Below are 26,842 nucleotides of genomic sequence, written 5' to 3'. Positions count from 1 at the left end.
TGACGACAAGGGGGCACTAAAATAGTGATTGGCCTCGGGCCCCCTATACCTTAATCGGGCCCTGCTTATTCATACTAAATATCATACGAAAAGAACAATGAGGAATCGTAATACTATAAATGTTCTACAATAGTTCCTGAAGCAGTCATCAAAAAGGCAAATAATCTATGCAGTAAGAATATAAGCACTTTTATTTTTTTATTAAAAAATACTGTTAAGCAATAGAATACATAGACTTCGTTTAGTAAATAAAGCACGAATTATCAAGATGCTAAAATATGAGTAAATCGGAAAAATAACGTAAATGGAGAACAAATTATCAAGTTTCTCAAAAACTTTGCTTGTCAATTTTGACTCGATTTACGTTGTTTCTTCATTTTACTCAACAATGAACGCTATTTTTAACACGCTTTTATTAGCTTCACCTGTATGTATGTATGTATGTATGTATCTTGTAACGGAATCTTGCAGCTCAAATTTCGCCCACTTCCTGCGGTCGGATTCTTTTGAAATTTGTCACGCGACCTCAGACCCGATGACAATGCAATATTCTATAATCAAATTAATTAATTAATTCTTTAAATTGTTAGATTCCTCCAATTTTAATCAATACTTAGGCATAAATCCAACAATGTAAAAAAGGAAAATTTTTTTAAAAAATACTAAAAAATGCTCGCAATAATTATTTAAAAATATCTACAAAAACCTTTAATTTTTCTGCATCAGACAAAATGTGTTCCAATGTTCCAAGGTAATTAGAACATGAAATATAATTGCTTTAAACTAATTTCATGCCAACATTTAGGTGAGCCTCCAACTGGAAAATCATTGCTGATCAGACCATTGTTGAACAAAACTTTTATTCAAATGCATCTCAAATTTTCAAAGTAATATAAATATGATTTCCCCAAACATTTATCGATGACTCACAGTAGCTTCTCATCGGGGTGCCCTTGTCTTATAACTTTAAGATATTACCTCGCACTCGTTTTATAAATAATTTCGTCGCCTGATAATTCTCCAACACAAGACTAAAAAACAAAAACAAAAAAAAAATAATAGTTTAAAAAACTAAAAAAACACGCTTTCGTAGCAAAATGAACTAAAAAGTGAAAAATAATCTTTGGACGATAGTAGTTGACCAATCACTTAATTTTAATGTAATACAAAAAAGCGTGGAGGCTTCTTATCAGTTGTCTTGAATTTCTTCCATTTGTTGTCCAAGCAAAAATGTAAATGGACAGCACACCACGCTTTTTTGTGTTACATGAAAATTAAGCGATTGGTAAACTACTATCATCCAAACATTATTTTTCACTTTTTAGTTCATTTTGCTACGAGAGCGTGTTTTTTTTTTGACTTTTTAAACTACTATTTTATTTTTTAAAACATAAGCCATTTAATACGTTTCCAAATTGTTTACTATTTGTCAAAAATCCTTTATGATAACTGTCTATTCATTCCGTGTGCTTTTGGGCTATAGGGAACTACTAATGTACCTAGAATGGCACAACGAAAAGAAAACTCCAGAAATTGAAGAAAGTGCTGTGTACAATGCTCTTTTGCGACTGGAAAAAGCGATTGTGAGTAATACATCTTCATGGGAGCTGTACGGGCAAGGTTACGATGGACCAGATATAACTTTGACACATTTTGAGGTACATTTCAAAAGAGCTTTAATTTTTCTTTTTTACTTTTTTTTTCATTATATCTTTCATTTCTTTAAAAATCTTTCACCCTTGTATTTTTTGTTTTATTCATTTCGATTTTCTTTTCTTTATTTCTCTCTTTTATCATTTGAGATTATTAATTATTTACAGTGAAACCTGTGTATAACGATACTGTCTATAACAATAAACCTGTCTACAACAATATTTTCCTTGGTCTCAGGGAAATTTCAGCATGAGTAATCAAACTGTCTATAGCGATAACCTGTCTTTTACAATATTTTTTTTAGGTCCCAACACTATCTTTGTAGACAGGTTTTACTAAATTTAGCTACTAGCGGACATGACAGACGTTGTTCAGTTCAAATAATAAATAATCTTTGTAAATTGAAAAATTATAGAAAGTTTCAATAAACTATCAAGCGTTTGGACCGCTTTGTTGAGAAAAAAAAATTGTAAAAATATGTGTGAAAATGTTTTTTTTTTAATACTTGGTGCTACAGCGCGTGCATTTTTTACAACTTGATTTATCTCATGCATATGGCTCATCTAATGCCCACTGAGCAGTTGTTTTATTAACTATTTTTCCTCGTGTACTTGAAAGGTCTTAATATATTGCATGGTTTGTTTCTTCAGCCACACTCAAAGGATAACATATTCCTCTGGTATTCAGTCTACAAAACTATCTACCCAGTACATATAGAATAAAAGGGAAATCTCACTCCACACCGAGTTATGTGCGTAATGCTTCAGTTCGTTTTAACCTATGGAAATCTGGGAGATTCTGATCATCAGTTAAAGCTGGATCGTAAGGTTAAATGAGTTGATGCTTCAATTCTCGCACACATGTGGTGCCCCTCAAATGCTGCTGCCCTGGTGGGCTCGTGCCCAATGCGCCCATGTCTTAATCTGGCCGTTATATCAGTAAATATTTGCATCACTATTATTCGAGTGGATATTTTGAAGGTAATGAACGCATTATTTAATTATTTCCAGATGAATATGATAGAACAGAACTTCTCCTTGTACATAATGGATCTTTTGAATGAAAATAGCCAAGAAGTACTCTTTTTCCCTCTGTCAGGTTTGGACAATTCTGATGTGCTGGTTAAATGGAGGTATGATGTTGCATAATTAATCTTGAGTAAAATCATGAAGCTCTGGTTGGGAGAATTCAGTTGTTTAAGTTTATCAAAATTTAAAGCTGTTAATGGTTTAAATTTTTGCACGGGAAGCAGGATAAGGAGTCATTGTTTTGAACTATTCAAATCCCAGAGTAATCTGGAAATGAGGGCAAATTACTACTACTTTAGAGAGGTTGTGGGCTCTTGGAACAGCTTAACGGCAGAGGCTATAATAAGCAAGGAATTATATAGCTTTTAAAGGGTCACTGATCTTCATTGCAGACTAATAAATTGACTATGACCAGCGTAGTTGGGCCCAGAGCCTGTTGCTGGTCGCCACATTGGTATTGCATTGTATTGTACTGTAATAATGCTCTTTAAACAAGAAGGTATAAATTTGTCTTAGCTCTTAAGAACATATACTGGACTAGATATTATTTTGTTTTCGGCTTAGTTAATCTTTTTCCAAAACCGTAGAACAAGCAACAGCTTATACAATGCAGGGTGTCTCAAAAGGTTCTTGACAAACTTAACATGATGTTGTGTCATATCATGATGAACGAGATTTACACAGTAACATACGTTCACTAACACAATGCTATCGCACCACATACACACAAGGGCAGATACTAACGGATGTACAATCTGTCGCATATTTATTACACAAAGACGATTTTACACAACATTTTAGTTTTCAAGGAAGGTTTATACCTGTTGTTGAAATTTTCTGTCTTCAGCTGTCATACACGCGTCGCAACGACAAAGCACCAATCGTCGTAATAACGATCCATTCTGACAAGATTTCACCGATCGCTGCATTATCGTTGCAACGTGAATATGAGAACTGACGGGGCGCAAATATTAGCAACTGCTTTAAGCTTTGCTTAAAAACTAAAATGTTGTGTAAAACCGTCTTTTTGTAATAGATATGTGGCATGTTGTGCATCCGTCAGTGTCTAACTTTGTGTGCGTATAGTGCGCCCGCATTGCGTTTGTGAACACATGTTTCTATGTAAATCTTGTTCATCATGATATGACACACCAGCATGTTAAGTTTGTAAACAACCTTTTGAAACACCCTGTATATGAAATTCCCGATTTTTGTTACGATATACTGTTAATCAAATAATATGCATTTCATGGTTTGTTGATTCCATACATAAGCAAGTGAAAGTAATGAAAGATTATACTAAGCAATTTGCAAATAGTGCGATTATGTGGATGCTTCAAGCCTTTTTGACAATAACAAAATGTTATATACCTTCAATCTGGATTGGTGACTGTCCAAAAATGATTTTACACTTTTTTCTACTCCCTCCACTCTTGTCTCAAAGTGTCACACTTCACCTTGTTCTCTCCCCTTCCCTTGTCACATGTCACGCTATTTTCATAAACATACTAGTGCTACCCGCACGGCTTTGCCCGTAGTAGAAAACTGAAAGGTCTTTTGGTTCGCTTGTATGTTTACAAATAATGGATGGGGAATTTCTCGCCAATTGGCTTGCCCAAGTTACGGTTCCACGTTATGATAATTCCGTAATTTACTCGTCCATCTTATGATAATTTTACTCGGGAAAATTTTCTTAAAATTAAAATAAAAAAAGAACAAAATTGAATTTTCGAAAAATCGCTTCAAGGTGCACACTCCCATGCTACAAACTAACTCTGTGCCAAATTTCATGAAAATCGGCCGAACGGTCTAGGCGCTATGCGCGTTACAGAGATCCTGAGACCCTGACAGATATCCAGACAGAGAGACGTTCAGCTTTATTATTAGTAAAGATTCTCGGGAGAACACGCGTGATGTCACACTTCTCGTTGCCCTTCCCCCCTCTCCTGTGCGGCACCCAAGATTTGCTGCGGCACTCATTTTAGGAACCCCTGGTCTAAGATACTTCCTTTTCAGCAGCAAAACGCATACTTGACCATGGAAACAATAACAAATATTTAAAAGCATTTCAAATAGTAAAACATGCAGCCACATTTGTTTCAAAGTTACAACATACTACCTTTTTTCAGTGAATCAAGTGCTGAGCTTTGATATTTAGGAAATCAGAATAAAACCAAAATCTTATTGTGAAAATTATAAATAGGTAATTCGAGTTATAGCATCACTTGGATTATTTACATCCCGAAACTCAGATATTTATGCTGCGGGAAAGGGGGTGGGGAAGCTAACCCGCATTTATTCTTGGTTTTAATCCATATTGAAAATCATATTATGGTCTCCTGTGCTGCAGTTGAAAAAAGAAAAAAGTTTGAAGAGATTCATCTTGAGGTTTGGGGGAATGTACTTAAGAGACAGGTGGTTGAAAACAATGTACATTACATTTTAATTACTTTTCCAATAAAAAAACCCAGAAATTTCAGTGAGTACCCTCCCCCGCCCCCCCCCCCCCCCGAACTTCAGCACTGAGTCTATGGGGAGACTGTTGTACCTTGGATCACTTCTAAAACTTCTTGGTTTTCAGAAAAAGAATGATTTTTATGGTTTTTAGTTATTAAAACTGAACTTCAAGCTATTTTGCATAAGTAAAAAAATATTTCGGATCATAAAAAAAATATTTTTCTATTTTTGTATATTTTTCACAAATGTTATGTAATTTGTTCCATGGCACATGATGCTCGTGTACTTTGAGACAGACCTCTTGTACCTTCTTAACTGCATAACTTACGTTGTATTTCAAGTTTATTGGACCCACTTTCATTCACGTTTCTTAAATGCCTAGTAATGGTTGACCTGCTTTTGAATACCTTTTCGGCCTCTCTAAAAGTTATTTTTTTGGCAGGTTCATTACTTCTTACTGTTTCAATAGCATTTCGCAATGCCTCAACATCTACTAGACCCCTCGATTCCAGTTTTACTTCGAGGCATGATGAAAACCTACCTTAAAAAAAAAATCATTACAACCTATTGTACCTTGATCCAGTGGTTCAAGGTACAAGATGGAGCTTGGTTTCAAGGTACACGAGGGTGCATGTTTATACAAAAGTGGCTACCCTAACCTAACAGCTACGTAAGACTAAATGTGTAATACACTTACCGAGAGATAGTCAATAGATATAATGTTCAATCAGTTGGGTAACACTAGTCTTTAAAAGTCCAATTTCATCTAAGAAACACTGGAATTATTTTCTTTTGTTTGCACAAATCGCAAAACAATCACTGTCCACATAAAAGCTGGAGTTTCAACCTACGACTCACTCTGGCAGGTGGAGAGACTGTCATGGCTGACATAGTACCGTGATTCCTCACTAGGTAAAAGCGCTAGCTGATTAGAGTGCATGACGCAAGGTACACCATGGTCAAGGTACAACAGTCTCTTCTAATTACTGCTATGATGTTCAATCCCTCTCCGACTGAATATTCTGACTTTAATGATCCACCTCTTTAAAAACAGTGTGTGAAATATTTTTTACAATTTGTATCGAAAAAATATTGGATCACTCATCGGGAGATAATTTTTCAAATTATACTTTAATACTTCATAGGATTTTTGAAAAAATCGCAGGAATCAAAATTTCTCCAGCAGAGACAATCTACAAGCAGAAACTAAAAGAATGCATCAGAAACCGAATCAAGGTATTGATTGCACTAGATCATTTAGAAATATAATTGTTCTTGTAAATAAGTCAACTCGATCTGACTCTTTTCTCTTCACTTTATTCAGGTGGAAGTGAGCATGTGGTTCGAAAAAGAATTTCAGAAGCTTAAACTGGCTGGAAAGTGTACGATTCTCAAAGATATCGATAGTTTTACAAAAAGTGTAGCCGATCTGACGTCACACGTCGCAATGGCAATCGACGTCATCGCTTCGGAAGGTGTGCTGTTTGAAGAAGCTGGTTGCCGGTATTTCGATATCTTGTCAGAAACCATAGACGAGAAGGTAAAAAATTAAAGGCTTTTGTCAAATAAAAATTTTCTAAGTTTCCTCTTTTGAATTAAAAATATAAATAAATAGCAAATTTAGTTTATATTACAGTTTTAGTTATTTATATACAGTGAAACCTGCGTAAGTTGACCACTTGCGGTAAGTGGTCAACTTAAACAGGTGGTCAATTTAAGGAGATTGAATTATATGATAAGATCTAATTCTGTGCCTGAAAATAGCGGTCAACTTAGACAGGGTGTCAACTTACAAGGGTGGTCAACTTTACAGGTTTTACTGTACTTCATAAAGTTAATGAAGAAGTGCTAACAAGATTTTTGAAGACGAGTCGTATGAATTTTTGAAATGTGTAACAACAATATTTTTAAGAACGGTGTTATCGCAATATGTAACAACAGGATCGTGAATTTTTTTTCAATTTTTACTGAGAAGGTTGTTAAGGATGTGGCCCACGAATTTTTGCAATGGGTAATCAAAAGATTGTTCAGGGCCAAAATCATAAATTTTTGCAATGCATTATTACAAAGCTGTTAAGAACAGAAAACATCCATTTTTGCAATCCGTACTGATATTAGGAGAGAGGGAGCGGATTTAATATGTTTATATGTTCCGCGAAATATCAGGAATATATTATTATATATGAGAAAAATTCATTCTCTAAATAAAAGGACCTTCTTACAGAGTGACGTAGGCTATAAATAATGCATATAAGCATCAAAACAAATTTTTTAACTAACAATATGTCTTTACTGCCAGTTTTTGTTTCGTATTGTTCTGTTCTTATATACGTAAAACCAAAAACTATTGATCTGCATTTGAAACAAGGGAATCTATTAAAGACCTTATTTGATGGGATGAAACAGATGGGAAAAATTGGCGTCAGCGTAAGAACTAGTGCGTAGTAGAAAGATTGTTAAGGACGAGAACCATGAATTTCTGCACAATTAATTTCAAGATAGCTAAAAACGAGGATCATGATTTTTGGAAACATCTAAGAACAGGAACTATACTCAACCGTAAAACATTTCCTAAAGCTGACATCTTTATCAAATATTTAAATAATTACACCAATTTTCTAAAATAAATGAGAATGAGTTGTTCTTTTTGAGAAGAACGGAAGGCTCGTTCCAAATTATTTTAGAAAACTGTTAAGGCTTAAAATGATTATTTCATTTAATTCTGCCAGCTTTAGGAGCTGCTGTTTGAGTGCCAGCATCAATGCACTTTACCCTACATCAGCGGTTCCCAACCCTTGGGCCGCGGCACACAAGTGGGCCCCGAACAGGCCCTTACTGGGCCTCGGTCACTGGTCAAGAATCTGAAACACTAAGATTCTTGGGGTCTCCCAAAATTAGTAGATTTCAGTTTATTTGCGATAATTCACTTACGTACCGTCACTCAAAAGCTCTCCCTTGCTTTTAGCCAGTAAGGAACTTTAGGATTAAGATTTTCAAATATTTCTTTTGAATTTTTCCCTATTATTGGATATGAAATCTAATGAATCAAACTCTTTTAAAGATAACTCTCAAAGAAACTAGTATTAGCTTCAAGTTAAAAACGTTCCTCCTTTGTTGAACTGGCATGACTAACCAATGAATTAAGACACTTCAGGGGCTTTTCGACAACCTATCTATTAGAATGAGTCTTTTCATTGCATTTTTAAAAAAAAAGTATTCTAGAAGTGCATCGAATGGTGCGGATTATTTCAGACTAAAACTATCCATTTTTAATCCAGATATCAAATCCCTCGTAGAGGAAAAACAGAAAATCCCATGCAGCTTTTATTTTGATGACTTTTACACTTAAGGACAGCTATATGAGCAGAAAAGCAGATACTTCTCCTCTTTCGTCAAAAAGTAAATTTCGACTGTGCAAGTAATATATATTAGTGGGTCTCAATGGTGTTTTCCACAAAACTGGAGGGCCACACAACTAAAAAGATTGGGAATCTCTGCATGATCTTATGAGCCATTTTCACCGAAAAGTTGGTTGCCATTTGTACTACTTGGCACAGCTAATGCATTTTATTAAAAAAATAATTATTTGTAGTTTAATGAACAAAATTTATTTCTTGTTTAAGAAATCAGACAAAGGTTTTTTTTTTAAGTTACAAAATTTTGTTCTTTACCTTTTTAAATTTAAATATTTTTATGGAATTAAGTATGATGTGTTGAGCAAAATAATCATTTTTCCGTTTAATGACTTTAATGAAGAGCCTAAAAAAATAACTATAGCAGTGAGATGCTGCAATAATTTACTTCATTTCGAATTCAACAAAATTCAGTAATACAACAAAAATTAAGTAATAAAAAAAATTGAAATACTTATGATTTTTTTAAATGCATTTTGTACATTAACGTAACATGTAACTCCTCTCAGAAAAAGTATCGGAAGCTGAGAGCTCGAGTCACAGTTCCGATTAAATATTTACCCACTTTATCGGAACATTTCCCGCCATCATCTGAAGATTGCCAACACATATGTAAACTTGACCTTCCCGAAAATGATAGATAAGTAAAGAGTGTGGGCGATTATTTATGGCTATCTATTTCGCAGGAGATGATGCGTTTTCATAAGATTTCTCTTCTTTTTTTTTTCTCTTTGCTCTCACAATTTTTCACATTTAATTCAAACTGATAAAAATAACGAGGATAAAAAAATGATAAAAGAAAAGGTTTTACCGAGTTCTAGATTTTAATGTAGTGTGTTTACATTTATTTTTTAAATAGAAGTACTGCGTCGCGAAATTCACTGAAGTGATGAGTGCTTACGAAATTACTGAAGATATTCATTTTGAGAAATCTCAGCTCTTGATGCTGATTTACTGCACTTGTTATCAGGACCTGATTACTAAATTGGCAAACTAGGCCGTGGCCTAGGACCAATCACGTTTTAGGGGCCGCCAAATGGCTAAACCTGTTTTAGCCAATGGCTAAAATTATAAGGTTTGACTATGGAGGGGCCCCCGCAAAAGCGGCCTGCTGATATCTTAATTGTGCCCTGCTTGTTATCCAAAAAAGTGGTCCACAAACTTCACATGCTTTTCAAGAATTAACAACACACAATAATTGAAGCGCATTGAAGAGAAAAGGGGTGCAAGTGGCTAAATTGAAAATTTACTGGCAGTTAGTAAAAATGGTTGGGTAAACTCTCCTCTGTTTTAAGGCAATAGACGGTACAGTAAAACTTGTGAACTTGACCACAATTGTAAGTTGACCACCCGTCTAAGTTGACCGCTTTTCTCAGGCACGGAATTAGCCCTTATCATGTGAATCAAACTGTGTAAGTTGACCACCTCTACCTGTTTAAGTTGACCACTAAAGTAGTGTATAGCAGGTGGTCAACTTACACAGGTTTCACTGTATTAGTAATCATGGAAAGTGCTTCTGTACTGCATGATTTAGAAAAACTTTTCAAACCTATGGTTTGAACTTCGCACGCGTATCACCAAAGACGGATCCAGAAATTGTTCAAGGAGGGGGGCGATTGTTTTTTACCTGACCTCTTACTACGAATCTGATTCACACCAGCTGGAGGAGGGGGGAGGGAGAATATTTATTTAAAACAATATATAGAGATTTAGCCAAGGAGATCTTCGAACTTATTTTTCCCTTTTTTTCTGTGTGAGAGGTATTCTAAAATTGCATTTTAGGGATTTAATCTCTTAAAATTTCTGGAAGAATGTTTTGAAACTCCTTCTCTCCCTTCGCCCTCCACCAAACATCATCGAAAAATCATCTAGTACTGCATTTTTTGGAACATTAGGCACCAAAAATTACCGAAGGAATCAGAAAAGTCAATGAACCCATTCCTTCCCCTAACACTCAGTACCTGAGATGTCTACGATCGAATTCTTAAGACTTAAATTTTGAAAAATTCCCGGGTGAAGGCCTCCAAATTCCTTCGCATAACATCGCCCAAGATCGTCTTTAATTGTCTTTTTGAAACTTCGATTCCAAGAAGTTTTCAGCAGGGAGATTAGAACTGAGTTTATCAAAGATGGCCTGCACTTTCGTTTAAGGACCTCAATTTGGCAAAATGCTGCGCTGGGATCCGCAAAGGAGGGGCTATCGCCCCCTCTACTGCCCCTCCCTTGTATCCGTCTTTGCGCATCACTCAAAACTCAAAAAAAGTCCACTTACATCCATTTGATTCTGACTGCCTTAATTTGAGTTTGTTCGAGCGTTTCTGGAGCAGAATGGGGCATGATTGTTTTCATGCAATCCAATAAAGCTGTTTTATGGAAAATTTGAGAAAGAAATCATCAAAAGGGTTCAAAATATTTAATTTTTAAAAATCTAGACTGAATTTTAAAATTTGGCCTACGAGTTGCTTTAATACACCTTTGGATGACTTGTCCGTCGACTTAAAGGGAATATACAGTCGGACCTCGATTTGACAAATGAACGAGACTGAAACTTTTATACGTTAAATCGGGGCTATTCGTAATATCGGGGTGTGAAATTTTTGAGCAATCACGATTGCTCATTGTTCTCACTTGACTGTTTTTGACGTTCCTTTGATTTTTCCCACCGCCACCCACTGCAGCATCACCGTCGACCGACTCTTCACGATGCTGCTCCTAAAGCGAAAGCTGTCTCCAGGTTGCATCCATGTCCTACACACACGCGCATACATACACAACTACACAAACACACGTGCACACACACAAACACATACGCACACATACACCTACACACATACAAACACATACACGCATACATACAGACACCCACACATACACACACAAAAACATACGCACATACACACAACTACCCACACATCATGCCTGCACACAGACACAAACACATATGCCTACACACACATACACATACCCCCCCCACACACACATTCATACACACAACTACCCACACACTTATGCCAGCACACACGCGCATACATACACAACTACACAGCACACACAAACACATACACACACATACACCTACACACACATACACAAACACACATACAAACACATACACACACGCATACATACAGACACCCACACATACACACACAAAAACATACACACACATATACACACAACTACCCACCCACTTATGCCAGCACACAGACACAAACACACATGCCTACACACACATACACATAACCCCTACACACAAACGCATACCCCCACACACAAACACACACGCCTACATATACACACTCGTGATTGCGAAAAACATAATTTGAATTCAAGATGCCAAAATTCAAATTAATTTTTTTTTACAGGCACTTCATCTTAAACCCCTAATTAGCAACTGCGCAAAAACATCCATAGTTAAAAAGTGTACACTTTTTTATTCAGCATTTTACGACTTATCACACACAATTTTAAACTACTGAGTAATATATGTTTGACAATTTCCTTGATACTTGACTCGAAATAGTTCTCTTTCGACTTGATGGAGAGAAGAAAATACTGTGTCATTTGCAGCCTGCTGCATGAGATATGTTTTCAGTTTACAGGCCATGTAAAGCATTTGAAAAAATAAGTTTTAATGGGAGTTTCATTATCGCTTTCTGCATCAGAATCAATATTCGTTGGTTGTCCCCTCGCCCGTCAAAAATTGCTGATTCCAAGAAAAGTCTTTTTCTGCTTCGGACAGTATGGATTTAACATATGAAAAATGTTCCAATATTTCCTAACTCAAATTAAGCAAAACACAATTTATTTTTCGGCTGTTAAAACAATTCGTTAATTCGGGGTTTATTATTCGGTATTTTTGCCTTCGTTTTAGTCGGGGAAGAAGAAAAATTCGCTAAATCGCGAAATTCGTTAAGGTTCGTTGAATCGGGGTCCGACTGTAATAGCAAATTGAACATGAAATCGTTTTTCTTGTGTTATTGCGTTTCTCCGTTCTTTATTTACTGTCTAATACACACTCAATGTTTCTTTAGATTTTTATTCCGTTCTAAGTGAAGTCGCCAGTCGCTAACTGGTGACCATTTCATTGAAAACGGCTACCGAAGAATGAAATCCCTGTCACCAAAAATGGCGACTATGTGTTTATTATTATTTTTACTGCTATTATATTTTGATTTTGTTCAATTATATTTTTTTCTTTGTTCATTTCAGACCAAATCGAATAGTTTCAATCAAAAAAAAAAAAAAAATCAATAATCCCTGATACTTTCACATCTACTCGTAATTGAATATGTTTCGTTTTTTTCGATCGGGACATGCTTTGCTTTTGCGACCTTTTACAATTCCAAATTCCCTGAAAACCAATCGTGTCAGGTGATAGAAATTTTCTAACTAATAAATAAACCACGGCCCCACTAAATTTCCGCTTACGCTTACGGGCCTTGACAATTTTTGACTTTTCTGTGTTAAACCGATGCAGCTCATGCATCCACCAATCAATGTCAACGTTTCAATGCAGCTCATACATCCACCAATCAATGTCAGTATTTCAAAGTTTGTTTATTTTTGATTGGACGTCGCTCATTTTGACCGCAAGAGGCGCCACAGGGAACCCCTGCATCTACCAATCAATGGCAAAGTAATGGTAACAGGGGTGCCTTGTAGCGCCATCTTTGTTGCCATGGGTTTCAGCGATTGCCACAGCCTATAAGAATCAAGTGGGGTCATGAATAAACCAAAGCATGTTTAAGTTCTCTTATTTGTTAAACATTATCTACGTTTCTAGTGTATTTAAAACTTGTAAAATATTTTCTTTTGTTGTATGCTTCTATCTTAATCCTAAAAAGTATGTCCCGTGAAATTTTGCTTAATGTTTGTTTGTGCAGGTTTTAATTTGATGTTAATATTACAAATAGAGAATAAGTTATTTACTTTTTGCGCTGCGTACATACTTTTTTAAACTATGGCTACCAAAAGTGAAAAAAATGTCTACCATTTTTGTGACTTCAGTAGCCAGTGGCAACTATTCAGAATTCCCAGTTCAGAGCTTTAGTTATGATTAGCTGTGTTTCATGATGTCAAATGAAACACAGAACCGTTTCTTTGCCTTGAGTGTATAATGAAACATTCTACTCCGGGGAGTATTTATTGATTGCGAAACAATTAATTTGCAAAATTAAATTCAGAGTTTTTTAATATTTTTATTTCATTATAAGGCCGATTGATACAGAGAACTGTTTTTTCCTGTGTAAAATGTTTATTGATTGTGAAGCGTTTAATCTGTCAAACGCAAATTCAGAGTTTATTTAGATTTTTATTTCATTTTATAAGGTCAAATGAAACACGGAACCATTTTGCCTGTGTTATGTATTTATCTATTGCGAGACTTTTAATTTGTCTGACACAAATTAAAGGTTTCTTTTTATTTTTATTCCATTGAAAAATCAAATGAAAGCTATATGTCCTTTTCCCAGCTTTACCCATTGTGCCAACTAATAATGGAATTCATGGATGCTTACCAGACGAGTCATAAGAGCTTCCATGTTAATATCCGAGACAGCTGTGCTTTATCTCACGCCCTTTATCTTCAGCTCAAAAAGTTAGTTCATCTCCTCACGTCTTCTGAGAAGAGGTGAGTTGAACGACACCTGCTTCTTTTAAGTATATATATACTTCTTTGCGGGAGGGAGGAGAAATTTCATTGAAATATTTATCAAAAGAAGTAGAATGATTTTAGCCCTAAAGCCAGGGCTAAGGCAGAAATACATAAAATACCCCGCCAGCTCAGTTGTTTCACCCGAACACTGCAGTTTCGTGCTTTTTAGTGCTCATCAGCCCGGAATCTCAGTTACTTCCTATTCCGGACTGATGAGTGCTAAAAAGCACGACACTGCAGTCCTCGAACGGAGTAACTGAGCAGGTTTGTATTTTATGTGTGCAACAGTACTACTAGAATTCTCTAAGAAACTGGGATTCGATAAACTTTTCACGAAATGACGTAGTTCCTTCTTAAGCAACTTTACATAAGAAAAAGCTGTATCGTTACAATATTACTTAAGAAAAAGCTGCATCGTTACTACACTGTAAAAAATAAATAAATAAATAAATCTGCAGTACTACTAAAAAATTCCTAGAAAACTGAGACTCCATAAACTTGTCAAATAACGATACAGCTCCTTCTTAAGTAGCACTGCTTACGAAGAAGCTGTATCTTTACTACACTGTAAAAAATAAAACAAACTGCAGTACTACTGGAAGATCTCTTGGAAACTGGAATTCCATAAACATTTCCAGTAATAATACAGCTTCTTTTCAAGCAAATTGACAGCGTTAAGTGGAAGTTGTACCGTGACTAGAAAACTTTATGGAAGTCCAGTTTCTTCGAGACTTTTTAGTAGTAACTGCATTTTTTTTTTTTTTTTTGTAGTGTATCAACCATTAAGGAAGATCAGTTTAGTAGAGATTTTCTAGTAATACTGCAGTTTTTTTAGTATACTCATTCAATTTATGCATTTATAGTACTTGTTATCTCTCAGTGGTTTGTAAATTGGACAGGGGCGTACACAGAAGGGACACATGTTGGCCCGGAAACGAGCTTGAAGAGAGCCCGAGATTTTTAAAATGAGGGCTGAAATGTATGTAGGGACGTAGGGGTAAACAATTTGTAGAGGGGGGGGGGCGTAAAAGTCATTTGTGACGAGCCCCAAAATTCCTGTGCACGCCCCTGATATTGGAGCAAGTCAAAAATACCAATTTTGAGAAAAGTGGTCGGAAAATTTCTTATTTTTTTTTCTGGTTCTATCTGATTTAAGACCCAGAGAAGCTTTGAACACTTCAAGAGAACATTGTCTCATGTTACATTAGAAATATACATCTAATTCGTAATTCGTTTAATTACATTTGAGTAACAAGAGGCTTCAGTTGCATTATCTCGAAATGAAAATACTGATTACTGAAAAACAAGTCATTAGGGCAATGGTAAATGATTTTCTACTTCGTAAACAGATCCTTCTCAAAAACTAAATTTGGCCAAAGTCTGACACTAGTTGTTTTTGCTCCGAGGTACATATACAGGGTGTTCCGTTTTAACCTGCAAGGCATTCATTTTCGCAACAGTTAGTCCTAGATGTATACTTCCAATTGTAAAAATGTTCAAAATCAGGTGCAGATTTAAGATATTGAAAGTTTGAAGTAAAAATAAAAATTAGTCAAAAAATACAAAATTTAAATTTTTATACGGGCCCCAGGTCCCCTTACTTACATTTAGTGAAATTTTCTCCATTGAAAAATCATTCCAAAAAGAAAACGTTTGACACTTGTACGACCAATATTCACCGAGCTATGAAACGCAGCGTTTTGTGACTTACACCGCTTTACACTCGCCATCAATAACGCCTTTGGGGGAAAATAGAGCGGTTTACAAGGGTTTAAAATTATATGTGTGCATATAGTGTGATTTTCCAAATTGTTCAAGGTTTTGCAGTGTGCTTTTGCGTATCATGTTATCATGGCATAACATTTGCATTTATTTTGGAATAACAATGAAAAATATAAATAATTATTTTATTTACTTCGACAACCCGTCATTCCTCTGAAAGGGTGATTAGTTCCAATCTTATCCTTTATATGGTCCCTTAAAACTTTAAACTCGAATATCTCCTTTAGTTTTGGTCGTACGAATGTCAAGTTTTTTGTGTCAGTAATAGTTTTCAATGAAGATTATTTCTCAACGCTCTAGTTAGGGGACCTGGGGACCGTATAAAAAGTTAAATTTTGTATTTTTTGGCTCATTTTCATTTTTGCTTCAAAGTTTCAATATCTTAACTCAGCATCTGCTTTTGAACATTTTTACAATTAGAAGTATACATCTAGGACTAGCGGTTGCGAAAATAAAGGTCTTGCAGAGTAAAACGGAACACCCTGTATATTTATTATGTTTTAGGAATTTACAATATGTTTTGATCCATTCTAATACAACATTGATTTCTTTTTAGATTGTCATTACAGTCATACAACAGCCTGTTTTCGGAGGTATTCATGCACTTGCTTCAAGTGTTAAAATCTGAGTGTCATCATCGTATCAAAAGAGCAGTTGAATGTGAATTGAAGGTAAAAAACATGATGGAACCATAAATTCTTTTCTAACACACTATTGTATAATCACTTTATGAATTTTAATAAATCATTGATTTTTTTTTTAAATTTATTCTTTTAGGACACGATTCATTCGGAAGAAAAGATTTACAGCTCTTCCGTTATTGTCCTCAATTGTTTCTGCACGGTATTGTGAAACATTCATGTTTTTACTCTTACTGAATTCTTTGATAAGAGCATCTCAAACTTTGAGCGTATTCATTAAATACAGAACTCTTTTATCTGTGCTCCTTATTTCTTTGAAATACAGTAGACCCTCATTTTATGCGGGTTTATTTTACGCGGTTTCAATTACACGCGGTTTAAGATTTGACACTTTTATTTTATTTCACGCGGATGAGTTACGGTTTTACGCGGATACGGCAATGCAAACAGATAAAATTTTCCCCTGTTTTAAAATCCGAACTCCTAAAGATTGCAGATTACGCGTAATCAACTGCATTTTGGCGTGCGAACAATCGAGCTTGGGCCACTGGAGACATTTTATGCGATTGGTTCCAGAGCTCTTTCCAGAAGCAAAGTTACTAAACTCACACACAGAACTCACTGGGAGAAGAGCTTTTAGGAGGGACAAAGGAGGACAAAAGCAACGAGGATGCCGACGTTGGTGACGCACAACCAAAAACGTACAATTTGAAAATTTTGAGCCATTCCTAGACAATAGAAATAATCCTTCTGATTTGTTAGTGAAGGAAGATTCTATCATGGAAATGATGCAATTGATCATGGATGCGTTAATGCTGTGCAAAGAATTACAGAGAAAAATTCTTAATGACTGCCAAAAGACTATCATAACCAGCTCCTCTTTATAAACAGCATACGATATTAATTTATGTTTTCTTTATGCATGTTATGCATAAAAGTCGATATAAGTACACATTAAACTTATTATACAATTAGTCATCCCAGGATTGAAGCATTTTATCATCTACGGAACCAAACCCCTATTTTAACACTAGTATTAGGTTTCAATTTACGCGGTTTCAATTTACGCGTCATTTCCGTGGAACGTAACCCCCGCGTAAAACGAGGGTCTACTGTATTCATTACAGTCATTCTCGGTAACTTTGATAAAAAAATTCCGTTTTGAGCTGCGTCACTAATTGTTTGGTAATGTTATTGCATCGACTAGCAGAAAACTGAAGTAAAACACCTAAAGTACAGTATAGCCATCCAATATTAGGAAATAATTATTATGAACTTCAATTAAAATAAATTATTAGCGAACCCAGTACATGTTTTTTTTTTTTTTTTTTGCCGCTTAGAGTCACTTTGAATGCAGAGAAATAAGATGTAAAATAACTTTTAAATACTGTAGTGTATCGTAGCACAAGAAAAAAATTTAATAGTTTAAAAATTACTAGTTGTTATTTCACGGCATCATAATTAACATGTTACGAAAATCATTACAATTTTCCAAGTTACGTTAGTGAAAGAATGTTAATTGAAGTTTTAATTGATATGTCCGCTAATTAAAATCGTACCAAGTTGAGACTGGGCTATCCGTGATCCTCATAAAATTGTAATTTTTTTTATATCTGGTTCGACCCGCAAATCGCTACTGTTCTGGAGGACTTCGAGTGACATACATAGATAGAAAGATACGGTCGAGCTATTATTCATGAGGAAATTTCACATGAACCAAAACATAATTTGAAATGAAAATTATTATATTGGAAATTAATCCTAAGTCAAAATGACATATCGAACATAAGGCATATCATAAAGGCAGTTCGATAACTTTTAAAGTTAATTGTGAAACATTTATTAAATTTTCATACGAACACAAATTTAATGTTTAACAACGAGTTTGTGAGTTATTTGAGACATTATGTGGTAGTATTTTATCACTAAGTGTTTATAAAAATAATCCTAAAGTATTTAGTACATGGAAAAGGGCTTAAAAGGTTATTGTACCACAATAAAGACCATCTCAACATTAAAAAATAAAATCTCGACATTTGTCTGTACCGCCAGTATTGCTTCTTGTTTGCTGATTGTCCATTTTAACCATTTTCATGTTCACCGTATTTAACTTTATTTGATGGGACGCAATTCCTCTCAATTTTCATTTTGTGTATTTAATGATTCATTTGAACTTTAAAACATGTGAATGTGTTGGTTAAATTTTTCTTTTTTTCAGTAGATAATCGACGAATGGAAGCATATGGAAATTGACGACGAGGAGCTGCAAATCGCTTTTCTGGTTAAACTTACCGATGTAAGTCTTACAGGCAATACAAAGAAATAGTTTTTGTAGTTTCAGTTTTCTCAGTACGTTTTATTTTCTTGAGATTCGCTGTGTCAATTTGAACTCTCACAGCTGTTTAAGTTTATAAAGAGTTCCCTATTCCATAATTTTTACACAATTTTATAGCAAAAATTAATTTTAATCCAAAAAATTTAACCAATGTCGAAAGCAACAAATAAAACATTATTTTATATGCCGACTTGATTTTTCTCTAAAAGCGTTGGACTATGTGAGTGATTAAAAAAAATCATACTTTCAAAAATTCGATTTTTTGATTTTTATATATTTTGAAACTCCATTTTAATACCTTTTTAATGATACAAACTTCTTGATCGTGCTCATGTTAGAAGTAAGCTAAAATAAACTTTAAAAAAATGCAAACCTGTTTTGATGATTTATGATTTTCCCCTTTAAATTGCAATATCTCGAAATGGTATATTTGAAATTAAATGTTCCTTTTCCTCAGAAACTAAATTGTGTCAGGCTTTGAAATTTTTACCACCTATTCCATACATCAAATTGCATATACTGAAGTAAAATTTATCTCATATTTGAAAAACATTTTTTATAGAGCTGATTTCGTGTTGCAAAATGGCATTTTTTGAAAAAAAATAGTGACTTACACGTTAGAATTTTTTTTAAGAACAACTAAGCTTTCTTTCTGTAAAAATTTTACTTCAGTATAGAGAAAAGAGTCTACTTAAGGTACAGAAAAAAATTTCATAACTGTTTCTTCAATAGATTTTCAGAAAAAGGTACATGAACCTGTGCAAATTAACATTGACGGTATAGGGAGTACTGACTCCCCTTAAAACAAAAATCATCAACAGAGGCCAAAAAAAAAAAAAAAAAAAATATAAATAAATAAATAAAAAAAAAAATAAAAAAAAAAACAAGAAGAAAGAAAAAATAAAATAAAATAAAAAAAACAAGAAGAAAGAAAAAAAAAGAGAAAAGTTTACTAAAAAGAAATACTATGTTATTTTTTTTGAAACGTGGAGACACTTGACACTCCGCATTCACCTCTATCCACTCTATGGAAATGATGACTATCGGTAAACATGTACCTAATACGCAACCATCATTTTCCCCTACAAAATGACATAACTGGCTTAACCATCCAGAGATGACGCATCTACATTTAGTTATCTCCCACCTCTAAAATTTAGACATTATGCTGAAGGGAAGGGAAATCTTCTCGTGGTAAAGATTCACATTTATACACAGTTATACGTAGTGTATCGCTTTTATATTTGTGTCAAATTCGATGATTACCTGTATGTATCTTTGTGACGTAGCATTTACAAAAAAAAACACAAATCGAGGTAACGTAATCGCTGGATTAGGCATTGGTGCAAAATAGTGTTATACAAATTCAACAATTATTAACTTCTTGGGGGATTTCTACTTTGGGGATTTTCTGTAGATAATATGCATTATTTAAAAAAATAAATCATGCAATTTTGAAAACGCTTTTTTACCATATTAGGTATTATTTTTTATAAGTATTTTTTTTAATGACCAAACTATTTAAAATATAGAAATGATAAGATAATTTATTTTTATTAAGGGAAATGGATACAAGTATTTTTTAAATAAAAGTTAAATCACTCTTTTCATCCATAAAGAGAAAGAAATTTTAAAGTTAATGTTGCAATGTTTAGAAAACTACTTTAAAAAGTTCTCTTTTGGGTTTAAAGTTTTTACTGTAGGTAATATATATTATTTTAAAAATTAAACTATGCAATTTGCAATTTTTTAAAAAAGAAGAAAGAAAGAACGAAAGGAAAAGCAAAAAAGAAGAAGTTACTTGTTGAACGAGCGTTTGTCTCAACTCACGATGAATAAACAAAGAAGTTCTGTTACGATATTTACTTTTACATTTCGTTATACCATTTTTTTATCGAAAAAATACATAAAAAAATATAAATGAAAAAAATAAATGTTTTGAAAATGACATCAGTAGTAACCTAATGAAGTTCGGCCATGGAAGGTAAAGTGCAGTATCAATACAAGTGAGGTTTCGAAGTATTTGAAGAAAAGCTGTTTTGTTTTAGGAGTCCATACTAATGATAGGGAAATGAGCGAATTTGGCGTTCTTTTCGTGCTTTATTTTCAGCGGAAACCAGCACCAAAAAGTGCAAAAAAAAAAAAAAATAAATAAAAATAAATAAAATAAAATAAATAAATAAATAAATAAAATAAATAAAATAAATAAATAAAAAAATAAATAAAATAAAATAAAAAAATTGCAGATACTGCGCTTTGGCAGTATTCTTTCGAAATCATGAAATTAATATCCTCTTCTTAAAATTATAGATCGTATGCGATGGTGCGAAAATATGTGCAGAAGCGCTGGAGAACAGGCAGCAAAAAAATTTACAGATGAAAGATTTAGACTATACGAAGAAAGTAAGTAATTCTGCTTTTCATGAAACTTATTCTCGACAGTTATTATAGAAAATGTAAGCAAAATTAATGAATTGAAAAAAATTAGGGTAACGGCATTAGTATCATACATGCTTTAGACATCGCTCTCAAGTTAACTCAATTTTCTGAGCGTTTTAATGCATTTAGGCTTTTAAAACTATTTTTCCGTCATGCAACTACATCTCATCTAATGTTTGGCTACTTCTGGATCCCCTAAATTAGTTAATTCTATAATTATTTGCTCAATTTTAAGAAAAGGTCCGACCTCCAGTAATAGATACCGAAAAATCTGACGATACCCAGTAACAGATAGGTTGAGGAAAGGATGAGTCATGGACAGAATTCCCCCTTTCTCTTCAAAATGTGCAAACGTTATTTATTTTTAGAACTAAAACCTTATTAAATCCAAATGAACATGAAACACCAGCTGAATTCAAAGTAACAGTTCATAACCTTCCACCACTGCCTTGTAAATACAACTGCTCATAAAATTCACTCTGATCAACCAGGGTTGGCAAAAATCCGGGTTTTTTTTAAAAAAGCCCATGGACACAAGGTTTTTTGGGTTTTTTTAATAAAACCCAAAAAAACCCAACTAAAGCTGGGTTTTTTAAAAAAAGAAATGTGTTTTTTTTTTGTCTTTTTGTAGGGAAAATGTGGGGTACTTGTAGCATATTGTAACGTGAGTATATGGACAAAGCGCAAAAATTGTCTTAGAGCAATAAAAGCTATAAAACTAGTTAAAATTCAGCGTTTTCTGAAGAGGAATATAAAAGATTGACGAAACCCAAGAATGGTGAAGTTTACGAATTTTTAGTTTCCATGATTACCAACAGTTAAGACAAAGTTACTTCTTGAGTGATAAAATCTATTGTTCGTTTTTAATTAGCACTTTTTTTTTGCATTTTACTTTATTGTATTTCATTTTGTTATGCAAAACTACTGTAGAACCTCAAGTAGTTTAAATCCCTATTTACTGAATCCTAGCTTAATCAAGACATTTTTTTGAATTTTATGTTGCCTGTATTTCTATTTCTGTGTACACAGTAAGAAATATTTAACTTTTTCGTAAGATAATGAAAATACAGTACATCCTATTCTGTTTTCTGTCCCACAGTTTGTAAAACCTGTTAATTTCTAAAAAAATATACCTTGTTTATTCAAAATTTGCGATGTGTTTGATTGAAGAAAATAATTCACATGAAAGCCTTTTAGCTAGAGTAGTTTCCTCTGTACAATCTACAAATATTGAGAAAATCAGACGGGACAGGACTTAGATAATTTTAGTTATTTATTGACCAGTTAAAGGTAAAAGTTAAATATATATATTTTTTAAATCTTTGAAGTATTTTTTTAATGCCGTTAAGATTTAAGAAATACTATTAAAGTTCAAAATTCATTTTTTATGTCCATTGTCTGTGGTGAAGAACAAATAAAATAGAAGTTTAAATTGTGAAAGTATTTGAATTAATTAGTTTTTTAAAAACATCTCATAAAATTTTAAAAAACCCAAAAATGGGCTAAATAATGGGTTTTTTTAAATGGTTTTTTCAAAAAACCCATTGGGTCCAATCCGACCAACCCTGTGATCAACACTAGATGGTTAATGGTTTCACCGTTTTCATGGATCACAGCAACATCAGTTTTACCCGCCTAAAATTCTTATTATTTGAATCCAAACTTATAACTATCTGTTACTGGACCCTTGTCTGGTGCTGTTACCCTACTGTTAGATCTAAACCCTTTTTTCCCTGCATATTTTAGGCCTGCATAATTGCGAACAGTATCGAGCATATACGTCAATACCTCATCGATCTGCCGGAGTTGATGCAATGGTCTGTCTCCACGAACGTCTTAAAAGGAGACATTACCAATGCTTCCTTGAAAGAACAAGTACTGAGGATACTAAATCTCATTCATCAATCCATGAACACTCATCTCCAGAACATAGCTTTTAAGCTACTGAACTTAGCCGTCACAAGCATCCAAATGCAACTTGAGAAACCGTTGTATTCCTGGCTGCAATCACAAAATCCTCATCAGGTAAAGTGTATTTTATATTATGCAAGTTTAAATTTTGATACCTTATAAACATCCGTTCGGGAAAGCTGAGGGGGACAAGACACACCTGCATTTGTACAAAATAAAATGTGAAAAATTATTTCTAAAGGAAACGGTAGGAGGAGTAGCAATTTCAGACTTTTGCTGATACATCTACTAGGCAAGCTAGGAATAATTTTTCACATTTTATTTTGGCATAAATGCAGTGCAGTCCCAGTCCTCCCGACCCTCCCCACGAACATTTGTATAAACATATGCCTGTGATAAAATCTGCATTAAAAATTTTAGTTATGATAAACGCACACAAAAGTAGAAGGAGTCCTATTCTGTTGTCATTTAACATGACTATCGTTATATCGCAGCCATTTTTTTTCTTTGCAAAATCAAAAATAAATGAATATGTTAATGTTTGTTCGCAATGCAAATACCTTATCCTTACTTGACCATTATCAATTCAACTTTTGAAAACGTTAAAATATGAGTGCAAAAATATTTGAACCACTTAGAGAAAATGATTGTTGGAGAATTTTATTTAATTTTAAAATCTGTAGAAAACACATCAAACAACCTAGTATTGCTCGAATCATTAAGTCTTGTCATGTCATATGACTGGGGGATATTTTCGATTTTTCGACTCGAGCCAACTTAAAAGGGTAACTTTAGTAAGCATGACAGTCTCAATATGTTGTCCTAATTTTAACCAGTGATGCGGACCCATGCACAGTTACATTATTGGTCCATTATTTTTCTATTAGTATACTGTTTACGGTGATGTTTCCCTGGATATGTTGCAAAGGGTGCATGGGCGCCCATATGCAAAATTGTAAGGGGGGCGGGGGCTGAGATTTTCCCCGTGGACAATGATTTCAGTATAGAATCGAGTTACAGTGAAGCACCGTTTATTAGTTTTTGAAGGGACTGTGAGAAAAAAGCGTACAAATGAAAAAACGTATAATTGGTATAGGTTAATGTATAGTAGACTCTACAGGGACCAATTTAAAAAACGTATAATTGATAAAAACGTATAAAAGAGAAATGTATAAGCGGTGCTTCACTGTATTTAAATTTGACATTTTAAATAACTTATTCATTAATGGCTGGAAAAGAAATGTTTTTATATTTTTGCAAAGAAAAGATTACCAAAAGCAAGGAAGTTCTAATTTCTAAGAGGGGGCTTGAACCCCATTCTCCCCCTCCCCCCATATGGGCCCCCATGCAAGTGTGTACTTGGAACATTTGGCGTCTGATGTCATATTTCAGCAAGACGTAGCATCACCTCTCTTGTGCCTAAATGTTCGTCAATATTCGGATGAAAATTTTTCAAGTAGATGGATTGGACGAGTTGGAGCAAATAGTTTATTCTAGAGTTTAGATCAGTCACGACGATCACCCGACCTCAGACCACTAGACTTTTTTTCTAGGAGGATTTCTAAAAATACAATTGTACTGAATCAAGTTTATAGTTCTACGGTATTTAGAAGGTAGGCTTCTCAATATATTTGAGCATGGCAGCATGGATTTGATGGAGATTAAATGAATATTAATTGGATGGTGTGCCACTCAGTGGTTTATACATCTAGTTGCATCAGTGAGAGAAAAAAATATGCATGAATAATTATCATATTAAAAATCTTTGAACTTAATATGGTACATTTCTAAAACTATTAAAATTGTAAGGATAATTTATGGACAAATTTTATTGTTAATTTAGTTGAAAAAAATCAATAAATGAATACAAAACTATTATTTTATAGCCTCTGCTTCCATAAATTTATCACATTTCTTGAAAGATGTTTCTATGAATACAAATATTTTTAATTCTTCCTTTAGAGCTTTGATAAATTCATGAACTTTTTGAATTGCAATTTGGAATTATTAAACGACTTTTTAAAACCAGAATTATTTGCTGATTTTTCATCTTATTTATGGACGTCAATCATTACATCTATTCAAAGTGGATTTCAAGAAGGGGTATGTAATTTTTAAAGCAACAAAATTTTGCTCATTTCGTATTTTTTCCATGGATTGTATATTGGAATATTTCACAAAATGTTTTTCTTTTTCCAGTTTCCCCCTGAATACGCAAAAGCTATTAAAGTGGTGAGTTTTCAATGCCGGGTGTTCGTATATGGACGATTTATTTTTATGTTGTTTATGTTACATCTTGCATACAATACATTTCGAAATCATTTTTAAAAAATCAAAACACAATCAAAACTTTTAACCTAACTGAAGCAGAACTCTCCAATCTTAAAATGGTTTTCAATACATATTTTACATTTCAATATGTTACGCTATCAAAAAATGTTGATTAATTCGTCAGTGAAGTCTATATAAATAAAAAAATAATAAAAAAATATTTTTAAAAAGTTAGCTGACGATTCTATAAGTATTCTAAGGGCACAATTTAAAATCAATATGCAAGAAATAAATACTTAAAGCTTTTTTACAAATTTAATCTGTAATTGAAATTATTTGTAATTTTTACGCTCAGTTGATTTTTTTATTAAATTTAAAAAAATGTTTAATTTTTTTTTATTTTGATATTTGTTGTCATAGAAATAAACCTTTCTCCGCTCCCCACTTCATTATTAATGCAAATTAGTAAATCGTAAATAAGTACCACAATTCCCTGTTTTGTGGAAGCAATTGAATACAATAACTAGAATTCCTAGAAGATATCATCGGCACCATGCTAAACTAGCGAATGTGAAAAATCGCGGTTCGCGTTTTTCAAACTCGATGGTTTGCCGTAGACTCAAAAAGGGCTACCCACTGGTTGTGGTTATACCTACTTCAAACGAATAAACACTTACAGTTATCTATGAACGAGCTGATGTGTGCATCACATGACTTCCTTTTACTCCAATTTAATGTCATTTCCCCATTACTGGCAATCTTAATGTGATTCAATTGTTTACTCTCTAAATATCACCAACAGTGGCCATATTGAAACCAAATTTAAAAAAAAAAAAAAAAACATCGTAAAATTTTGTCGCCAAGTTGGCGACAAAACTTGGCGACCAAAAGACTGGCGATATATTGCCAACTGTCCGACAAATTATAACACCACTTCAGTTTAATTCGATATTAATAATGATTTCCCTCAAAAAGGGGCAAAAGACCCCCATAGTATCATCCGAATGCAACCAAAAGGGAAGGTGCACAACTAGGCCCCACTAGGAGTCTACGTACCACATTTCAACTTTCTAGGGCATACCAATTTTGAGTTATACGAGATACATACACACATACGCACATACATACGTACATACAGACGTCACGAGAAAATTCGTTGTAATTAACTCGGGGGTCGTCAAAATGGATATTTCGGGTGTCTGTAGGTTCCTAGGCATATATCCACGTGTGGTCGAGTCGGAAAAAAAAAAACTCAA

General features: G+C 33.9%; 1 protein-coding gene across 1 annotated transcript in view; it reads left to right on the top strand.

Moving 5' to 3' along the window:
* The window catches only part of LOC129220266 (uncharacterized), a 75,096-nt gene that overhangs the window by 32,515 nt on the left and 15,739 nt on the right, over positions 1-26,842 (top strand). The window contains exons 3-14 of the mRNA XM_054854653.1: positions 1,484-1,658; positions 2,664-2,785; positions 6,284-6,374; positions 6,463-6,678; positions 14,026-14,183; positions 16,546-16,660; positions 16,767-16,832; positions 18,852-18,926; positions 21,276-21,368; positions 23,151-23,429; positions 25,278-25,418; positions 25,515-25,547. Of these exons, the coding sequence (XP_054710628.1) occupies positions 1,484-1,658; positions 2,664-2,785; positions 6,284-6,374; positions 6,463-6,678; positions 14,026-14,183; positions 16,546-16,660; positions 16,767-16,832; positions 18,852-18,926; positions 21,276-21,368; positions 23,151-23,429; positions 25,278-25,418; positions 25,515-25,547 (1,564 nt within the window). The remainder of the gene's footprint in view (positions 1-1,483; positions 1,659-2,663; positions 2,786-6,283; positions 6,375-6,462; positions 6,679-14,025; positions 14,184-16,545; positions 16,661-16,766; positions 16,833-18,851; positions 18,927-21,275; positions 21,369-23,150; positions 23,430-25,277; positions 25,419-25,514; positions 25,548-26,842) is intronic.

This window comes from Uloborus diversus, chromosome 1 (assembly GCF_026930045.1).
Source record: "Uloborus diversus isolate 005 chromosome 1, Udiv.v.3.1, whole genome shotgun sequence".
NCBI classification, from domain to species: Eukaryota; Metazoa; Arthropoda; class Arachnida; order Araneae; family Uloboridae; genus Uloborus; species Uloborus diversus.
Note: the sequence above shows the minus strand (reverse complement) of the source record. Positions and strands in the feature narration are given on the sequence as shown.